Source organism: Hydractinia symbiolongicarpus, chromosome 6, assembly GCF_029227915.1.
Source record: "Hydractinia symbiolongicarpus strain clone_291-10 chromosome 6, HSymV2.1, whole genome shotgun sequence".
NCBI lineage: Eukaryota > Metazoa > Cnidaria > Hydrozoa > Anthoathecata > Hydractiniidae > Hydractinia > Hydractinia symbiolongicarpus.
The window spans coordinates 24,329,746-24,347,103 of NC_079880.1; the positions used below are offsets into that span (position 1 = coordinate 24,329,746).

The 17,358-nt window shown below is 32.8% G+C and overlaps 1 protein-coding gene across 1 annotated transcript; it reads left to right on the top strand.

The window, feature by feature from the left end:
- Positions 1–3,917: 3,917 nt before the first annotated feature.
- On the top strand, positions 3,918–17,351 carry LOC130647746 (folliculin-interacting protein 1-like). The gene is made up of 23 exons (XM_057453701.1): positions 3,918–4,095; positions 4,272–4,307; positions 7,225–7,339; positions 7,475–7,558; positions 7,741–7,841; positions 8,144–8,212; positions 8,289–8,398; positions 8,477–8,736; positions 8,839–8,918; positions 10,025–10,145; positions 10,478–10,534; positions 11,171–11,289; positions 11,420–11,537; positions 11,743–11,795; positions 12,524–13,885; positions 14,037–14,069; positions 14,487–14,534; positions 14,674–14,767; positions 15,155–15,216; positions 15,442–15,498; positions 15,670–15,769; positions 16,059–16,174; positions 16,269–17,351. The coding sequence occupies exons 1-23, from the start codon at positions 4,028–4,030 to the stop codon at positions 16,348–16,350; spliced, it is 3,345 nt and encodes a 1,114-aa protein (XP_057309684.1). The 5' UTR covers positions 3,918–4,027; the 3' UTR covers positions 16,351–17,351.
- The last annotated feature ends 7 nt before the right edge of the window (positions 17,352–17,358 follow it).

Below are 17,358 nucleotides of genomic sequence, written 5' to 3' on the forward strand. Positions count from 1 at the left end.
CGACCATATCAGAAGGCTTTGTGCCAGTCAAAGAATTTATTTATTTTTTATAAACATAACTTACTAGTTTGCCATCAGACCCAGAGGGCTTCTTTTGTTTCGATTGATATTATCTGGCCGCCCAAAATTGAAAAAATAAAAGTCCTTGAAACAAAATTGCCTTTCGTACGGAAATGGGCGCTTATTTTAATTGAGGGTGCAGGGGTCCGGATATACAAATATTCGTGTGAGGTATAATTTGTTGTGATTGTTTTTTACTAAACACAAATGTAAAAAAAGCTGCTTTGATACGAACAATATGTTATCTAACTTTTCCGGCTTGACTTCTTCTTCCTAATTTCAGATGCGTTTGTTAGAAATCAAGCGTTTTTCTGTTGTTTTTTACACCTTGGAGGAAAGAATACGGATCTGTATTCTTTCCTCCAAGTTTACACCCAGTGCCACTGCTACCTTATATCGAAACAGGAACACCTAAGAAATTGATATTACAACTGTTCGCCTATTTCATTTAATTATATCAAATTTCACTCGTACGACAAACACATTTGCCATAAAAAGAACTACCAAGAAGAACCCCATTCCCTGCGCTCTCCTCTTTTTTCCCAATTTGAAACGTAAAAGTAAATCAATGCTCAGGTACAATTTGCCACAACAGACGAATAACATGGATAACAGTTATTGTTGTTTTTTGCGACTTTAGTAGATTTTTCCTATCATGGTTTTTAGCGGAAACTCGTGACAACACCAGCAACAACAGTCGAAGGGTGATTTTTTTTTTTTTTTTTTTTTGGCCAGAACATTTACATATATTTGCCACAAATAAATAAATAAACTTACAACAACACCAAAATAAAATAAAAAGTTATTAACAATTTACAGGTCAACATGGTTTCACTTATAATTAACACACTTGATTATTCAGGATCGAATGAGTGATACAACATTTCCGAGTTCCATATCTGTAAGCTGGTGGTCCCGAGCGAAGGATCTGCAACCTCTCAGGCAAAGTAGTGTTGATCGCAGCAGACTAAAGGAAATTTTAGTTCTAATAAACTTCGTGGCTTCTGCGAATCTGATGTTTCTTTTTTCTGAAATCATTTCAGACAGTCTCTGATAAAATCGTTTACACTCTCTTCCCATACCACCGTTTGTTGCAAAAACAAGGGGAGTTAATGTTCCATTTTCTACTTGCATAACTCTTTCGTTGTATCCTCTCTTCTTCTCTTCTTCGTTTTTCTTGAAGCATTTGTCAAGAGAAAGACCCTTGTATCTCAGAGCGTTGAGGTCAAAGACCCGTACATCTAAAAATACTCGTTGACCAGGGGTCCAAAAACCGACTGCGCTGACGTCTAATCGTGCTTCCTGTGATAAAATACCGTTTTGATGGATTCTTTCACCGCTTAAACGTAACAGCAATGGTTCCTTTCTCACATCTTTACATACTTCCTCCAGTAATTTACCTGTAATATCTCGTATCTCATTGTGTCGTAAAGAGACGTAGCCACCTTTCTTGCATGATAGCGCATGTGTAACATTAAATTTGCTTCCACACACGCATTCTGATGGAAGTTTCGGGATTGTCCAATCGTATCGCAAACGTAGAGCGTCAAAAAACTGCTCCTTGTTCAGATCATAGTTCAGCTCTTTAATTGGTAAAGTTGTAAGCCAATTTGATACACCACTCTCCATATTTGACTCGTTCAATCGTGCAGCTTCAGGTGTCATACGTAATTGTAGATTTTTCAACTTTTCCAGATTCTGTTGTCTCCGGTTGTTTTTTACTGCCGTCAATGATACTATTTCTTCATCAACAACATTTTTACGAAGAATTACGTTCTTCAAAGAAGCAGTTATGCTTTCTGAGTTTCGTAGTTCTGTGGGCGCTCGTTCAATGGGATTGATAATTCCCAAACCACCAAGTCGAGGAGGCAAAGACAGGAGTGTGCGTTCATCATCGTTTACAATGTGTCCACCAGTAATAGCAGGTAGCAATCGATGTCGTATGATTTCTTCAAGTGGATTCAGATACTTCTCAATCCCAGGTATTGTTCTGAGAAAGAATGAAAATTTGTGTTGATAACCACTTGTGTAACAGGCATAAGCAGCTTGTGGCTGTGATAGCGCAATATCTGAAAGTAAAGATATCTCCTTCACCCAGTTCGTTACCATTTTTTCACAGTACTCCTTCCTGAAGCTGTCACTTCCGATTGAGGCGCCAAGATGTCTTTCACCATCAGTACATATCTGGATATTCGTGCCCTCAAAAGTCGCTTTCGCCAGTTGTTCGTGTCCTGGTTTTACAATTAGGCAAGATTTGTGAGGTTGTGGATTGTAACCGAACAATGGTCCAATTTGCATCAATCTATCCCACCAAACTTTCAAATTTCTACATTTTCCACCTGCACTAACGTCATCAGCGAAAGCAGCAACAGTAGTTTCAAATATTTCGTCAGCCATCAGATTAAGTAGGGGTGTTAGACCAATTGCGTATATTGCCATCCCTAGCGGATCACCCTGCGTAGTACCCTCCTTGGATCTTATTTCTTTACTTCCAATGATGAAAAGCCTCGCATGAAATCTATAGCAATTGATGACATAACATGCAATAGTCGGGCAAACAATCTTGACGTTGTGCAGGAGTGCTTCTCTGTTGATACTATTGAAGGCATTTGCTGCATCAACAAGTAAAACAGCCTCTGTTTCTTCACTGTCAAATACCTCCCTCATCGCGTGGATTGCCGCTTCACTGCCAGACTTCTGACCCGAGCACATCTGAATTTCCGCACTTGATTTAAGGACGTCTTTCTGAAGAACTGCCATCACTACCTTGCCACATATTCTTCGCAAGACTTCTCCAACACCAATTGGTCTTACTCCAGGTTTTTTGTCTAGAGGTACGAGTCTGCAAGCAGTAAATGCTTCAAGCGATTGATCTTGAACATTTTCTATACATAACTTCTTTATAACGTTGGCTATAGCTCTTCTTAAATCCAAACCGCATTCACCAAAAACCTTTGAAGTTAAAGGCTTTCTCCATCCATCTGCGTCCATCCCAGAAGGCCCGGAGCCTCCTTTTGTTACTTGAGCTGCTTTCAATACGTACGTGTCATCAATGACGTCATATACAATCGGATTAACCATTGATAACTGTCCTTGCAATATAACGTCTTCCTTCGCTTGTTCGCCTGGTGGATGTTTAACTCGTAATAAATTGAATGTTTCGTCATTTAAAGGAAGAATGCCACCTGCCATGTTATTTGTTAATAATTTGATTGCTCCATTCACATTTCCAATCTGCATGAGATCTTTAAACTTTCTCGAAACAACTTCTATGCTTCTTCTCTCGGTTGGTTTAGGCAATCGTGATTGAAGCATTTCACATTCATCGCAGAGTGCTTGAAAATCGCCTTTGTTCCACCATTCTAGTCTTCGTTGTAATGCGTTAACATGGTCTTTGCTTTTCGAGTTTTTTCGAGTCGAAGGGTGATTGCGCTTGTTTTCGCGCCCGTTGAAACATGTAAACAAATGATTTGAGCCAATCAAAATATAGCAATTTGCTAAGTAAGCCAATCATGATTCACGTTGGTGTTCATTGTGTTTTTCATGTTTTCATCATGTGACTGTCTAGTCAGGCAACAGCTTATGAGTAGTCCGCAACAAGTTGGCTACTCATAACAAAATATTTCAAAATAAACTTGTGGTAGTAGTTTTTTGCTACTCAATATTTACTGTACAGAGCGTAAAATTGAATAACGTGATTTTCAATAACAATTTAAAGCTATAGAGCAATTTTACTCTTTTTCATTAAGATATTTCTTATATTAATTTAAAAGTAACATTTATTGCATACTGTAGCACATCGGAAGTAATACTTTAGTATAACGGGTGACTTACTCATGGACTTTCGATGTAGTAAACCAAAAATTTAACTTCGTTTCATCCCGCGATTGTGAAAAAGAATTATGTTTTTGTGATTTTATGTTTCAAAAAAGATATGTTACGTTTTACTGTTTTTTAATATAGAAAAATGTTTTCGAGAATATTTAATATCCATGGTAAAAAAGATACAGCTAAGGAAGATTCCGGAAAAGAATGGTGAGTTATTATGTTCAAAAAGGTGCTCAATTCTTTACCTTACCGGCATTTTTATCATGCTTTCCAAATATCTTCAGCTTAGCAGCGTTAATTTGAAAATGATATTTTCCAGTAACTGATCCTGAATAATGATGTTTCTGTGATACAACAGTTTATGCCATTATATTTATTTTCAGTCAAAAAAAGTTGGATGAATTTCAAGCTCTCCCAAGGTAAGTTTTTCTTCCTCATGAAAATTTAGCCATATTTATATAGTTTATAACGTTAATTAAAAATAAAAGCTGTGGTTTTAACCTTAACTCTACGAGTAACATAGTTGTACATTTTGTCAATTTATGTTATATGTATAACACAGATTTACGATTTTCCATATTTTCCATATTTTGCACGAATGTGTTAGGAAAAAACTAATTTTAGTGGTTAATGAAGATATGAATAATCCTAACTTACAAATGCAGAAATTTTTTGTTGTTAAAAAAAATGAAAAAAAGGGCAAAGGGAAGGGAAATGTCCTGAAATTTAATCGAGTTTATTCAGTTTGGTATAAGGAACTAGAAAGTACTAATCCAGGCTGAAGAAATTATTTTTAGTTCTGCCTTAGTTATAGAGTTAAAAAAACAAGAAAATAAAATAATATCCCAAATGTGAAGCTAGATAATTTTCTATCACTTTGTTCACCAACAGAAACATATTTGAAAAACACCATTTCTAAATTTGTTAAAAATTCTGGAGAAATCAGCTTAACTGGTTTAGAAGAACTTAAAGTAAGACATAGTAACATCTAATATTACTTAAACAAAAACTCTCGAAGATTCCCATAGGGAGCATTCCGATAAAATGTTCAATATCTAAAAAATGTGCTTAGCAGGTGGATAGAAAAATTTGTAACAGTGTGTAAAAGTTAATACCATATTTGTTAAAATCTGCTTTCATAACTTGTAACTGAAGTTTTCCAATTTTGTGTAAAAATTGTTTTTTTTGCAACTTTGTTGCTGGCATTTTATTATTTTTTTGGTTAAAGTTTTAAAGCTGATTTTTATTTTGCTATAAATACACAGAATTTGGATGAGGAAAATCTCAGTTTCAATTGAATTATCAAATTCTAAATATTTAGAAAAACACCTTAACTAGTCTTTAGTCATTCGGCTACAGTAGCAAGTGTAGCATAGTTTACTAATTTACTCTGCAGGGGATGGGGCTCTGAAACAAAGCTAACTGCAACCGCTTTAAACAAACTTAAAGTTTTAGCAAATTTCATTTTTGCTTAAAAATTATTTAATCGCTAAAGGGCCTAAAATCTCTTCCAGAGTTTTTAACAACACTTTTTTCTGGCATGTCTTTTGCATGGAAATGCATGGTACTTCCATAATTTGTTGTTCACCCTTAAAATTTCTCCAAATTTACCTAATTTCTTTGAAAAAAATATAAAAATGTCCTCAAATAACCTTAATTTTTTTATGAAATACCACCATTTTCTCAAAAAGGTTAAAAATTCTCATAAATCTCCACAAATTTTACTGTATAATAAGAGTGGCAACCCTGTATGTAAAGTTGCTTGGGGAAACTTTATTGGGTCACGGGGAGGCATATGAATTCTTTTTATGAAACAATTTTAGCCACAGGCAGTTGCTAAAATTGTTTTAATATTGCAGAAAATGATAAATGTTGAGTTGGGTATTTTGTTCTGAAATTAAGGTGTTTTATAGCTAAGTAGTTTTTTTAATATTTTGCATTTAGTGTGCTGCTTAATCATAAATTTTACTTCGCTTTAAAACATTACACACATAGTCTAGTAATGAAATCATGTTTCTTGATACTTCTTCTTTAAAAAAAAAAGAGCTTAAAAGAAATTTGATTGTGTTAGCTATATAACTAATATCTTTTTAACAAATAAAAGCAAAACTGTAGAAACAATTTTAGAAAATATATTTGTGTGGTTTTTAAAATTCACATGATTTAGCCTCACATGAGTTTAACATGACCATATAAATATGAGATATAAATGTGTGGCATTTGCACACATCACTACATGACACCGAAACTATTAAGCAATTACCGTGACACATTTGCATGATGCCAACGTGATTTTTAATGTTAATTCCTAAATGTTCTACCTCCTTTGTTTTGAAAGATACATGATCTCAAACAAATAAAAAAACAGATGAGCATCACAAGACATTCATAAGGCAGCTTATAATGTAAAGAATTTGTACTATTTTGCATGAGCCGATAAACCAGCTTCAGTTTTTGTTATTCGTTCTTGTTAATAAGTTTGTTTAATTAAGCTGTACATTATTATTGTTATTACAAACACCATAAAAGTAGTGGTTGCTCTTTGAACTTTATTGATTACATGACAAACAATTTGATATGTTTTAATCCATATCATCAAAATATAAAATAAATAAACCACTTAAATACTGTTACCATTTAAGCCTTCATGTATTGTTTTAAAACACGAACCTGATGTTAAATGTTTCAAGTGGTCATGTGCTTCTGTTCCTCTTATACATAATGAATCATTTTAAATACCTTGTTTTTATTTAAATTTTCTTTGCATGATTAAACAAACATTTAAATTACTGTATTAGCACAATTCATAAAGTTCATTCATAATTTTGATAAGATTAACTATAAAACCAGTATATAGGCTTTTAATTGAATAAACAGTTATTAAGGCTGTCTGGGTTTTTTTTTCAATTTATAATTGTTTTGTGATGCTAAAAAACAAAAATATTTTAACCACATAAGTTATAGTTAGGTTTATATGTGATGTCAAAACAAACTAATCCAACAAAAATAAACCAATGGCATTTAAGATTTAAAAAATGTTTCGTTTTGTGACAGTTTACCAAACACTGCCTTTTTTTACTTGTGCCACTTGGTGGCCTTCATGTTGTTATTAGCCTCACTCTTGTGTTGGTCACCAACCATCAAATTGTAACTGTAACTTGGTATGTACCCACTTTTTTAAGGCAAATTAATTAAAGTGAAATAAAAAAATTACTCTTTCAATCTGTTTCCTTGTTATGCAAATGAAATTAATGATATCCATTTGTCCTGAATGTTGTCTTATTTTAAAATTTTGTAAAGCCCATAATGTTTAACAATTTTTATTTTTCTTACCAGACTTCCAAAATTGGACAAAAGCAAAATCCGTGTGTTGATGTTCAAAGATAGTGAACGTAGAAGTGACAAATCTTTGCTTTTTGATTCTGATGCAATAGTTAGTGTTGATAGTGAGGTATGGATCTCATTAATGTCAATTTCGCTTATTTTATTTCTTAATAAAATTTATTTCTTAATTGATGAAAATGCAATTTTTTATATAATTTAAAGGTTAAACATTTTCCCTTTTATTTGTTGTTTTATGTTGCAGTCTCATCTAAATGTAAGTGATAACCGAACAAAAATTCCTAAGATGACAGATTCTCCTGCTAGCCCATCACCTCAGAAGTATCAGGTATATTGATTATGTTCCAACAAATGCATTGGCTATTGCACAAAGATTGTGTTTAAGATAGTTCCATATGGGCTATCAAACCCAAACCAGCTGTTCCACTCTACAACATAAATTCCCAATTTACTTCTTCAATAGCTTAAGTTTAAAGATAAAAGTGTAAACAATTCTTTCTTGTGTTGCAGTGTCTTAAACCAAATGGAGATGTTAAGGTTCTTGGAGAGATGATATTTGGTTCTGTTGCAATGGTGTACAAGGGATCTGTGTTAAAAGTACATTTAATGAGGTATGGATTAAGCTTAAGTTTTATTGGCTTGCTTAGTCCACATGTATTTATTTTAGATTGTATAACACTGATTGATAAGATCCTTTTCTTTGGCAGTAAGCTCTGGTTTGTACAAGTGACTTTTTCTTGAGGCTGAATAAGAAGTTGACCTAGCTTATTTGAAAAAAATCCTGAAATACATGTTGAACATGTACAAACATTTTACTAAAAAAACACTTTGCTACTTTGCAACAAGTCTCCTTTGCAATCAGTCTCCTATGATGCTTAAAATTTAAAGTGATTTCCAAAAAATTTTGGTTTAGAACACCTCCTCAACTGCTAATGACCAAAGTATTTGCATTGAGATCAAGAAGTGCTGGTGTAAATTTCTGGTAAGGGTGTTTTGTTTTCATTTATATTAAAATGTTACTACAGTCAAAAGTTTTTACTAACTTTTCCTCTGTTTAGCGATGGTGAATTATCAGTTAGTGGTTCTATTAATGCACCACAAATTCATATTTCATCAGAATCAATAATGTCAGATTCAATGCATGAAAGCCCTGAAGAGAGCATGATTAGTAAGTATTGAAGTAAAATGTAAAGAACAAGAAATTGTTGCGACTGATGTTTTTAAAAAATTTAATTTTAATTTTCAGGATCATATTCAAATCCAATAGGAATGAATCGCAATAATCGTAACCAGTCTTTTCATTCACTCAATGCCTCAGTAACTTTTGGAATGTCAAGTTGGAATGCTTCATCTGATAATCTCACTAGATCCACCAGTCTTGCATCTCTACATGGAACTCCTTTACATTCTCCCTGTGGCAGCTACCAAAGAAGATTTTTCCGTAGCCAACGAACCAGTTTGGATTCTCCACATATGTGGAGAACAAAGTCTGAGATTTCAGAAGAGGTTGGTTATGTCTGACATCAATGATTGTCTTATTTGTTGCATTCTATTCAAACTAATTCAAATTTGTTTACATGACATCAAATTACCTTTAAACTCTCTTAGATTCGTTCAGCACATAAACAACAACCAAAAATTGGAGTGGGCGTGATATTTAAGCTATGGGACAACAATGATGATAACAGGTGGGTTTATTCTTACAATTTAAAAAGAGTGTTCAAAAGTGTTTTAAGGGTGGTTGATTAGAGATATATCAGTAGAAACTGATATTTTTTGTAATTTACATGCCATTTCGTAAGATTTTAGTCAGGCATGTAACGAATCGCACGCCTAAATTATTCCACGCATGTGCATATGCAATCTTGAAAAATTAAACTTAAAAAAAATCAAAAAGCAAACTGAGAACAAAATTCTTTTACTCTGTACATAACACAGGGGCTACTGTTTTGTCCTGTGGAACATTCAAACAGGAAGTTACATCAAAGTTTATGGCCAGGAATTTTAACTTGTGTAACAAAAATCGTGAGTGAACTCATTAATTAAACTTTGTAGCTACTTTTGGAACAACAATATTTAATGTAAATTGAATTACGGAATGTTGAGCCAAGAATAATAAGAACATTAATGCTCATGATGGACAATAAAAAAGATATATATTTTTGATTTTTAATTTTCCAAGTTTAATTTTCTAAAAGACGACTATAAAAAATTAAAATATTGTAGTATGTTAATCTTTAAGTGTGTTGAGCCAAGAATGATAAGAACATTAATGCTCATGATGGACAATAAAAAAGATATATATTTTTGATTTTTAATTTTCCAAGTTTAATTTTCTAAAAGACGACTATAAAAAATTAAAATATTGTAGTATGTTAATCTTTAAGTGTGTTGAGCCAAGAATGATAAGAACATTAATGCTCATGATGGACAATAAAAAAGATATATTTTTTTGATTTTTAATTTTCCAAGTTTAATTTTCTAAAAGACGACTATAAAAAATTAAAATATTGTAGTATGTTAATCTTTAAGTTTTCATGAAAACTTGACTTTGTAATAATTAGTGCAGCTATATGTAAAAACAAATCAATAAAATAGGCTTCTTATGTTAACAATAAGGGTTGTAAAGCCTTCTTAAATCGTTTCCTGACTTTAGAATATTTCGTTTTTCATAATTTTGATAATTTCAGGGGCGTGCACTTGCGATCTCTTACCTCTTAGAAATTGGTCTGAAGTTAAAATTTTTGGAAATCTTCTTTAACATTGTTATTATTTCAAAATTTATTTATTATAGGGCATTTCAAAACTTTTATTTCACACATTATGCACTGTTTGAATCACATCTTCAGACGTTAAGAGTAAAGATCGAAAAATCGTTTTATTTGCGACAGAGATTTATTGATGCAGCTATGAGTGTAAGTATATTTAGAAATGAATACATAAAAATTAATGCTACATGTGTTTATAGACTTCTCAAATAACATGAAATTAAACTAAGTTTACATTCGCAAATTTGTTTTTTTTTTCGCATATGAAATTTTTTCATAATTTATAAAATTCTTAAATGCCAGTAAAGTTGTTAAAGTTTAATTTTTTGAAAAAATGAAGGTTTATATCACCAAAAGGAACAACACAAACATTGTTGTTGATATTTTGATATCTTAGATTCACACTAAGACTGTGACTAAAAGAAAATTTCGCTGATAATAATAATTGAAATTAATTATTTATCATTTTAATTATTTAGGCTGTTGAATGTTTTAAAGATGATATTATGAGGCTGTGTTATGCACCAAGAATAATTGTAAGTTATTTAATTATTGAATTAAATAGTATTTTACCCCACTCTGTTTGATTACTGAAAATTATGCAGCAGTGTTTTTTAGGGGTTTTGTTTTTAAAATACTTTTGGGTAACTTCTATTTTCCCATAAGCTAAAGTTGTTTTAGAAGAAAACAAGGATTGTTAAGAAGTCAACTTGGTTAAATTAATGTGTGATAGTTCGACTATTAATATAACAGGGTGACATTCTGTTATTACATTTGGTGTGCCAAAAATTGAGCATTTGTTCATTTTTCACTAGGATTGATGAATTATACTTATGTCATTCAAAAAAGGAAATACATATTTTCGCGTTTTTTCCTAAATAATGGCCCTAAAACCTCATCATAAGTTCTCCTAATTTTGTGGTCATTTTTGATCTAGAATTTAGTTGCCAAAAAATGACTATATTCAAAAATTAGTTTATTTTGTTGTGAACCTTTATTTTTTGCCTCCTTTTTTTTGCTTATAAACTAGTACCCCTGCATGGTTAGGTTGGGGAAATGGGGTTGGATTTACATTCCTGTGTCACCCTTTACAGAAGTGAAAAAATTTTTTAAATATAAAACAATTGTTTCCTCTTATTGGTATAGTTCGTTTTTTTTGTTGTTTTTTTTAGGAGCCTGTTTGGTTAAACCTAATGGCGGTTGTTGAAAATAAATATCACGAAACCGTTGAGAAGTTTATGAACAATTTTATGCAGCTGATCAGCATTTGCGAAAAAAAAGAAAATAACTAGTAAAGCCATTACTTGTCAGACTTCTTTCTGTGCAGTCCCTCCCTTTACGAGTCCCAAAAAATTAGATTTTTTACGATTCAGATGCAATTATTACTCTCTTTTTTTATAGTGTTTTAACTTTTTTTTTAGTTTTTTGTCAATCCTATTAACTGCTGTGTTAACACATCACACTTCTTGGGTGGCAACAGTTATGGCGACTGGTAGTGCTGCAAAGCGTGCTTATTTGGACAAACACTCATCTAAAACGGTATGTCTTTATTAATTTGAACTGTGTAAATAGTAAACAGTCAATTTAAAATCCATTTAATTGAAGTGTGTTTCTCAGACATGATCGATTTTACATACCTTGTTTCAAAATTCTTAAATCAGTTGTGTATGTTTTGTCTATAAAGCTTGAACATGTTCTTGATTGTTGATCTCTATTTTTTGTATACATGAAATATTTTATTTAGCTTGACGTGCTAGCGAAATGCCACCCTTACAATCCACTTTGGGCTCAACTATGGTATGTTGTGTTTTTTATTATTGCTTGCTACTTGCATTTTTAAACTCTGTTGGACCTTAAAATGTTGTTTCAAGTTAAACTAAGGTCAAACATTGGCTGCAAATAAGTTGAGTAAGGGGTGACTCACAAATGAAGAGTGCATGATCAGTCCAACTAGGAGGGACTTAAATCCTTTGGCATTTCAATATTCTCTACGGTGAAACATCAATTTTGAGAGGAAATTATTTATTTATTTATTTAATAATAGCCATCCAAAAGCTAGCAAAATAAGTAAATATATGTGCAAAGTTTCTGTTCTTTCATGGGTCCTGTTTCCCCACCCTGACTGAGTCACATAAAAAACACTAAAAATATTGCAGATAAAAAATGGGATTAATTAAGGAGGATAATATGTATAAAAATAGGACTTACAATGGTATTAAAAGTAAAATTAGATTAAAGTTAGTATAAATAAATTCACAAAAATCTCTTCATATAATAGCAAAAAGTCCTTTGATTGATTTTGATTGATTCTCATGAACTGAATGTCATCTATGCATTTTAGTTGGGATTTCAAGGATTGGTGATAATATTACATTTTTCAGGTTTTGACATTTGGGGCAGGAAGGGAAATGGAAAGGGGTAAAATGTGGTTTATGATTGGCGTTAACATTATTTTTTTCAATTTGTCGGTTATCCCTAAACCTTTTTAGTATTTTATCAAAATATTTTATAATCTCTTTTTTCAGTGATTTGTATGGTTCCACCGGAGCTCCTTTAAAGTTGGCACGGACTATTGTTGTTGGAAAAAATGCTCATCTGGTCTGTGAAATACTCAAGTTGTTGACTTATTTTATTCGATGCAGTGACATTAAAGAAAACTTTTTAAGAATGGAGAGTGATACGATGTTTCGTTTTAGTGGCTCTAGTTGGAACGAAAGTTACTTTAGTAAAACGCCAAGCACTCCCAATAGTGTACGTAGCTGGATAGACACAAACACACCTGTACATAAGGAAAGTGAAAAAAATGATGATACACCTGTAGAAAATAAGACACCAAAAGTTAGTGAAACTGAACTTAAGGTGACACCACGAAGTTTAGAAAAACAGTTTTTCGACACTGCTATTGATACGTCAAGTTGTTACTGCAGAGTATTGCAGCAGCTAGACATGATTGGCGAAAAAAATTTGACAAATTTTCTTAAAAACTCTGATAATAAAAACATCAAAGAGTTGTTAGACGTTACCGATGATGGAGCTGGTCCCCATTCGAAATCGTGTAAAAATTGCAGGACATTGGAGAAACCAATTTTCGCTAAGTTCTGCGATGCATGTCGGAAACAACAAAGGAATGTGGGTTTAGAAATCGACCCAGTGTGTCATCACTGCGTGCAGAGACTTGAAAAAACGCAACAGATATTAAATAATGCTTCTACAAAAAACATTTTGAATTTTGAACTCAGTAACTGTGGCAAAAATGGTTACAGCACAGAGACGTTGAAATCGTTGACTTTAAAGGACTCTCTGTGCTTGCCAAAAAAGCCAAGTTTTAAATGTTATTGTTGTCCTCTACTAAATGAAAGTCAGAACGTTATTATTACATGCGAGGAACATCCGAGTGATTTAATTCCACGCGTTCGAACAGCTTCGGATCCTGTCGACGTGTCAACATGCAAAATTAAGCCGGGTTACTTGCGTAACAGTACAACAAGCCGTGACAGTGGAACGGAAATGGCTTACAGTGTTAGTTCTAGTTCGCAATCACACGATCTTGAATCCACAGACTCTCTCAACTTAACAAGAAACAGTTCTTTAAGCTCGCAAGATGACCTGCTAAATTCCGAACACGTCCCTGATTTAGACTCTGATTACTGCAGCATCGACAACGAGCAATTTGTGACTAATGATTCGAATGATAGTGACACGCTTGAAAACAATTTCCGACAAGTGTCAAAAAGTGCGTCGTCGACTACACTTAAGGAGTTACCGTTAGTTCTGAGTACGTCACTGGATAATAATGACTCTATCGAAGAAGAGGAAATTGATGTGTTTGGGAGTGTTTTGAACCTTGATTTGGAGAATATGAACTTAAGGGAATTGCCTTTAGCCAGGTATGACTACATTGAGTTGAAATGGAATTTTCACCAAAAACTATTGATTCCGTAGTTGTTTGTTTTTTTGCGGAATAAGTTGTTATTTCGTTTACTGTATTTTATTTTTCTGTAAAATGTTTCTATCATGTTCATCTTATGTTTCTCATAGAACGCATCATAAACCATCAAGAAAACATTCAAGGTATGTATAATAAGATTTTCAAAAATAATTTCACTGTGAAACAAAAAGTATAATGGCAGCCTATTTAATTCAACCTCTTTAATGTCAGAAATTTTGCAAGCCTGAAATGACAATTTCCTGCCTGTCGTTTTAACAGGTTATTAGAATAAGAAAGGTTGCTATTGTGGGAAGTAAAGTCTTTCGTTTACACACTGTGTTTTCGTCTGTATAAAGGTGATTTAATGTGATTGAACAGGAACGAAGCGCTTGTGTTGATTGATATGACTTAAATTTTTGCGCTGCTAAAATCAGGCAATAATCAGTCCGCTAATTATTAAGAAATCAAAGTCTTCTATCCCTTTTATTCTGGAGTAAAAAGACAGTGTGGTGGCTAGACGACATTTTGAATATTTTATATTATCGCTTTATGTTTTTCAGACCTGCTGGCAATGAAGCTGTCACGTTCGGAAAGTCGTTATTCGCTGGGTAAGTAAAATTTAAGGAACGCCATGTTGTCATTTGTGGTAATGTTGGATTCTTCTCTCTTTTTTTATTTTCGTATATTTAATGTCCTTTTGGGTTCCTGTGAGCCGATATTTTTTTTTGACTTTAATTTTTGCTGTAGATACAATGACGAATACGTGCCAAATTTTGTTTTGCAAGGAACAGGAAATCTGGACTGTAAAAGACTGGCTACTGACTTACAAAATTCTGTCAAGGTAACTTGTTTTTAATTTGATCAAAGTGTAAAAAACATATCTCTGTATTAATAATACACGAAATAACAAATATGATATTGTTATGTTTATATCCACTTTGTTGTGACGGGTAAATTCCTATGGTATTTAAAGGACCGTTTGTTGGATTCAGTCACCATGCCCTGTCTGATGAACTCTGTACATTAATTTGCATTGTTCATACTTGCTATTATCGGCGCAATTTTATTAGGTTTGCAAAAGCCTATGTTCGTAAGAAATAACTTCTCCACTTCACTGTTGTACCTAGCACTTTACGTTGTCTCAAACAATTTGTTATATTCTGAAAATATTTATCAGGACAGATTTTTCTGGATGATGTGTAATGTTTTGAATACGTTTGAATTTTAGTATTCAGTGTTGGACGAAGAAGTTTCCGATGCTGTTTGTATCGTTGCTGACACTGATACATGGTAAGTGTGGCCACACTTCATTTATTTGAATACGAAGATACAACTATATATAACAGAAGAAACCAACCTTTTATTACTACATATCCACGTGATATATTAAAAAAATGCGAATTCCAAAAGAAATCTTCTTTTACAATATTTTTAAGACTAAAATATTCCACTTGATGTCCAAAAAAAACTTTCGTTATGATAAGACAACGTAATGATTTTTTCATGTTCTATTAGGTCATGCGATTTATGGACTTTAGCAAAAAGAACTGACTCGTTTAACCAAAGTACCAGGTCAGTTTCCGTGTTTATTGATCGATAGATTGATTGATTGAGATTTCAGTTTTCTGTGCCTTTTTAAGTACATTAGTGGTAATTTGTGTTTTCTTTTATATTCGTTTTATTCATCCTTCTGGCAAGGTATTTTTTGCCGTGCGTAATTATACAAAATATTTTTTCTTTTAGCGAGAGTTTGAACACGAAACCAGTTTTCGCTTCCGGTTTAGTCTCTTCAATGGTCGAATCTACTAAAGAATTATGGGATATGAAGATGTCGCCCCACTTCGTAAGTAAAACCCCGTGGTTCCTTGCACATTTTCTCTATATTAATAATACCCGTATGTGTCTGCGTATGGTATCACAGTAGTAGAAGTTTCTTTACCGTTTTTTGTACAATTAGATACGACGAAGAGTTATTTTTTGTGTTTTTTTTTATGAGATCACGTTTTGAAATTTTTTCGTTGTCTTTTATCAAAGAAGTAGAAGAGAAAGTTTAATCTCGTTTCGTTTTCTTCTCCGATGATCGCAACTTGGCTATTTTCTAGTGCTTCCATTATTTGCGCATTCTTTCATAGTGTTTGCTCCACTTGGAAGAGCAGCTTAAAGACATCTACAATCGTAGCAAAGTATTGAGCGAGTTTGCTTGCTGCAACAACGAAAAATCTACATCTGCCTTCATGAATGGGTTTGGGTAAGCGAGCAAATATTGTATGCCATTGTTTCACTGCACAATGTGTAAGTTAAACTTCTCTTTTTTTTAAAAAAAATATTATCTTTGCTTTTAGCTATCACGCCAACGATATCTTGTTACTAAATTCTATTGGTGGTATCTACTCGTCTTCGTTTGTTGACAGCATGTTAGAGTAAATGGAACCATAATGCTTTAATAATAGACGTTCCAAATTGGGAATAATTCTTATGACTGGTATCTCTTGTAAAACCAACCGTCTTATTTTTCCTGCAGTCTTGGAAATTGAGTTCGCAATTGAGTCCCGGTTTAATGTTTTTTTACCGGTTGGGAAAACCGTTTTTTTTATTTGGTCATTCAGGGAGTATTAAATTAATCCAAGTTTAGTATTATATAGGTAGGAAAAGATTATTTTGATATTTGTTTTATTGTGTGATTGTTTTATAGTTGTGCCAACCTGTCTTGTGTTTTATTATATTGGCCAGCTAGGTTTGGTTGGGTTTAGTGAAAAGTGTTTTTAAGCTTTCCAGCACTGCTGTTCAATTCTACTTACTTGCGCAGGTTTAGTATTATTGCTGAACTTGGTCCGAAACGTAGATGATTTGTGTTGATTGCCAATTAGACAGTTGATTATGAAAAAATCGCTTTTTCGTGGGAAAAATGTTATCTTCAGTTTAAAATGTTTATTTTCCGTTAACTATGGTGTTTTTTTAGATGTTTAGCTAACTTGGTTGTGTAAGTTTTTGCGTGTTTCTGAATTAGATGATGCACAATTGTCTTCCTGTCAGCAATGCGATCTTAAGAAACGGCTTAATGAAAAATTCACTTCAGTTATTTCCTAACTCGACTGAAAGCATTCCCACACACAAACAATAAATTCACCCACGTTTTTTTCAAGCAGAACTTGTATCTAACAGAGGAGCGAGTCTTTTATTCAAAAAACCTGTTTCTTTCTGTCTAGTGCAAGTGTTCAAGCCGTTTTCTTAAAATTTGTGGTTGTTTTTTTTACATTGTTGACGTTGCTGGAAAGACAAACGTGTCATTCTGTTATTGTACGTACGTGTGTGAACAAATATTTATCGAAACTTTATTTTAGCGTGTAACATTCAAATCTAAACTAATATTTTGAATATAAAAATTATTTATTTTTATGCCTTCATAAACATAAAATTTCTTTCAATATCGCA

Excerpts from the sequence above, each read along its gene's own strand:
- LOC130647746 (XM_057453701.1), top strand. The coding sequence starts at position 4,028 with ATGTTTTCGAGAATATTTAATATCCATGGTAAAAAAGATACAGCTAAG. Across the intron at positions 11,290-11,419 it reads GAAAAAAAAGAAAATAACTA|TTTTTTGTCAATCCTATTAA; the intron begins GTAAAGCCATTA and ends CTTTTTTTTTAG. Across the intron at positions 14,768-15,154 it reads ACTTACAAAATTCTGTCAAG|TATTCAGTGTTGGACGAAGA; the intron begins GTAACTTGTTTT and ends TTTGAATTTTAG.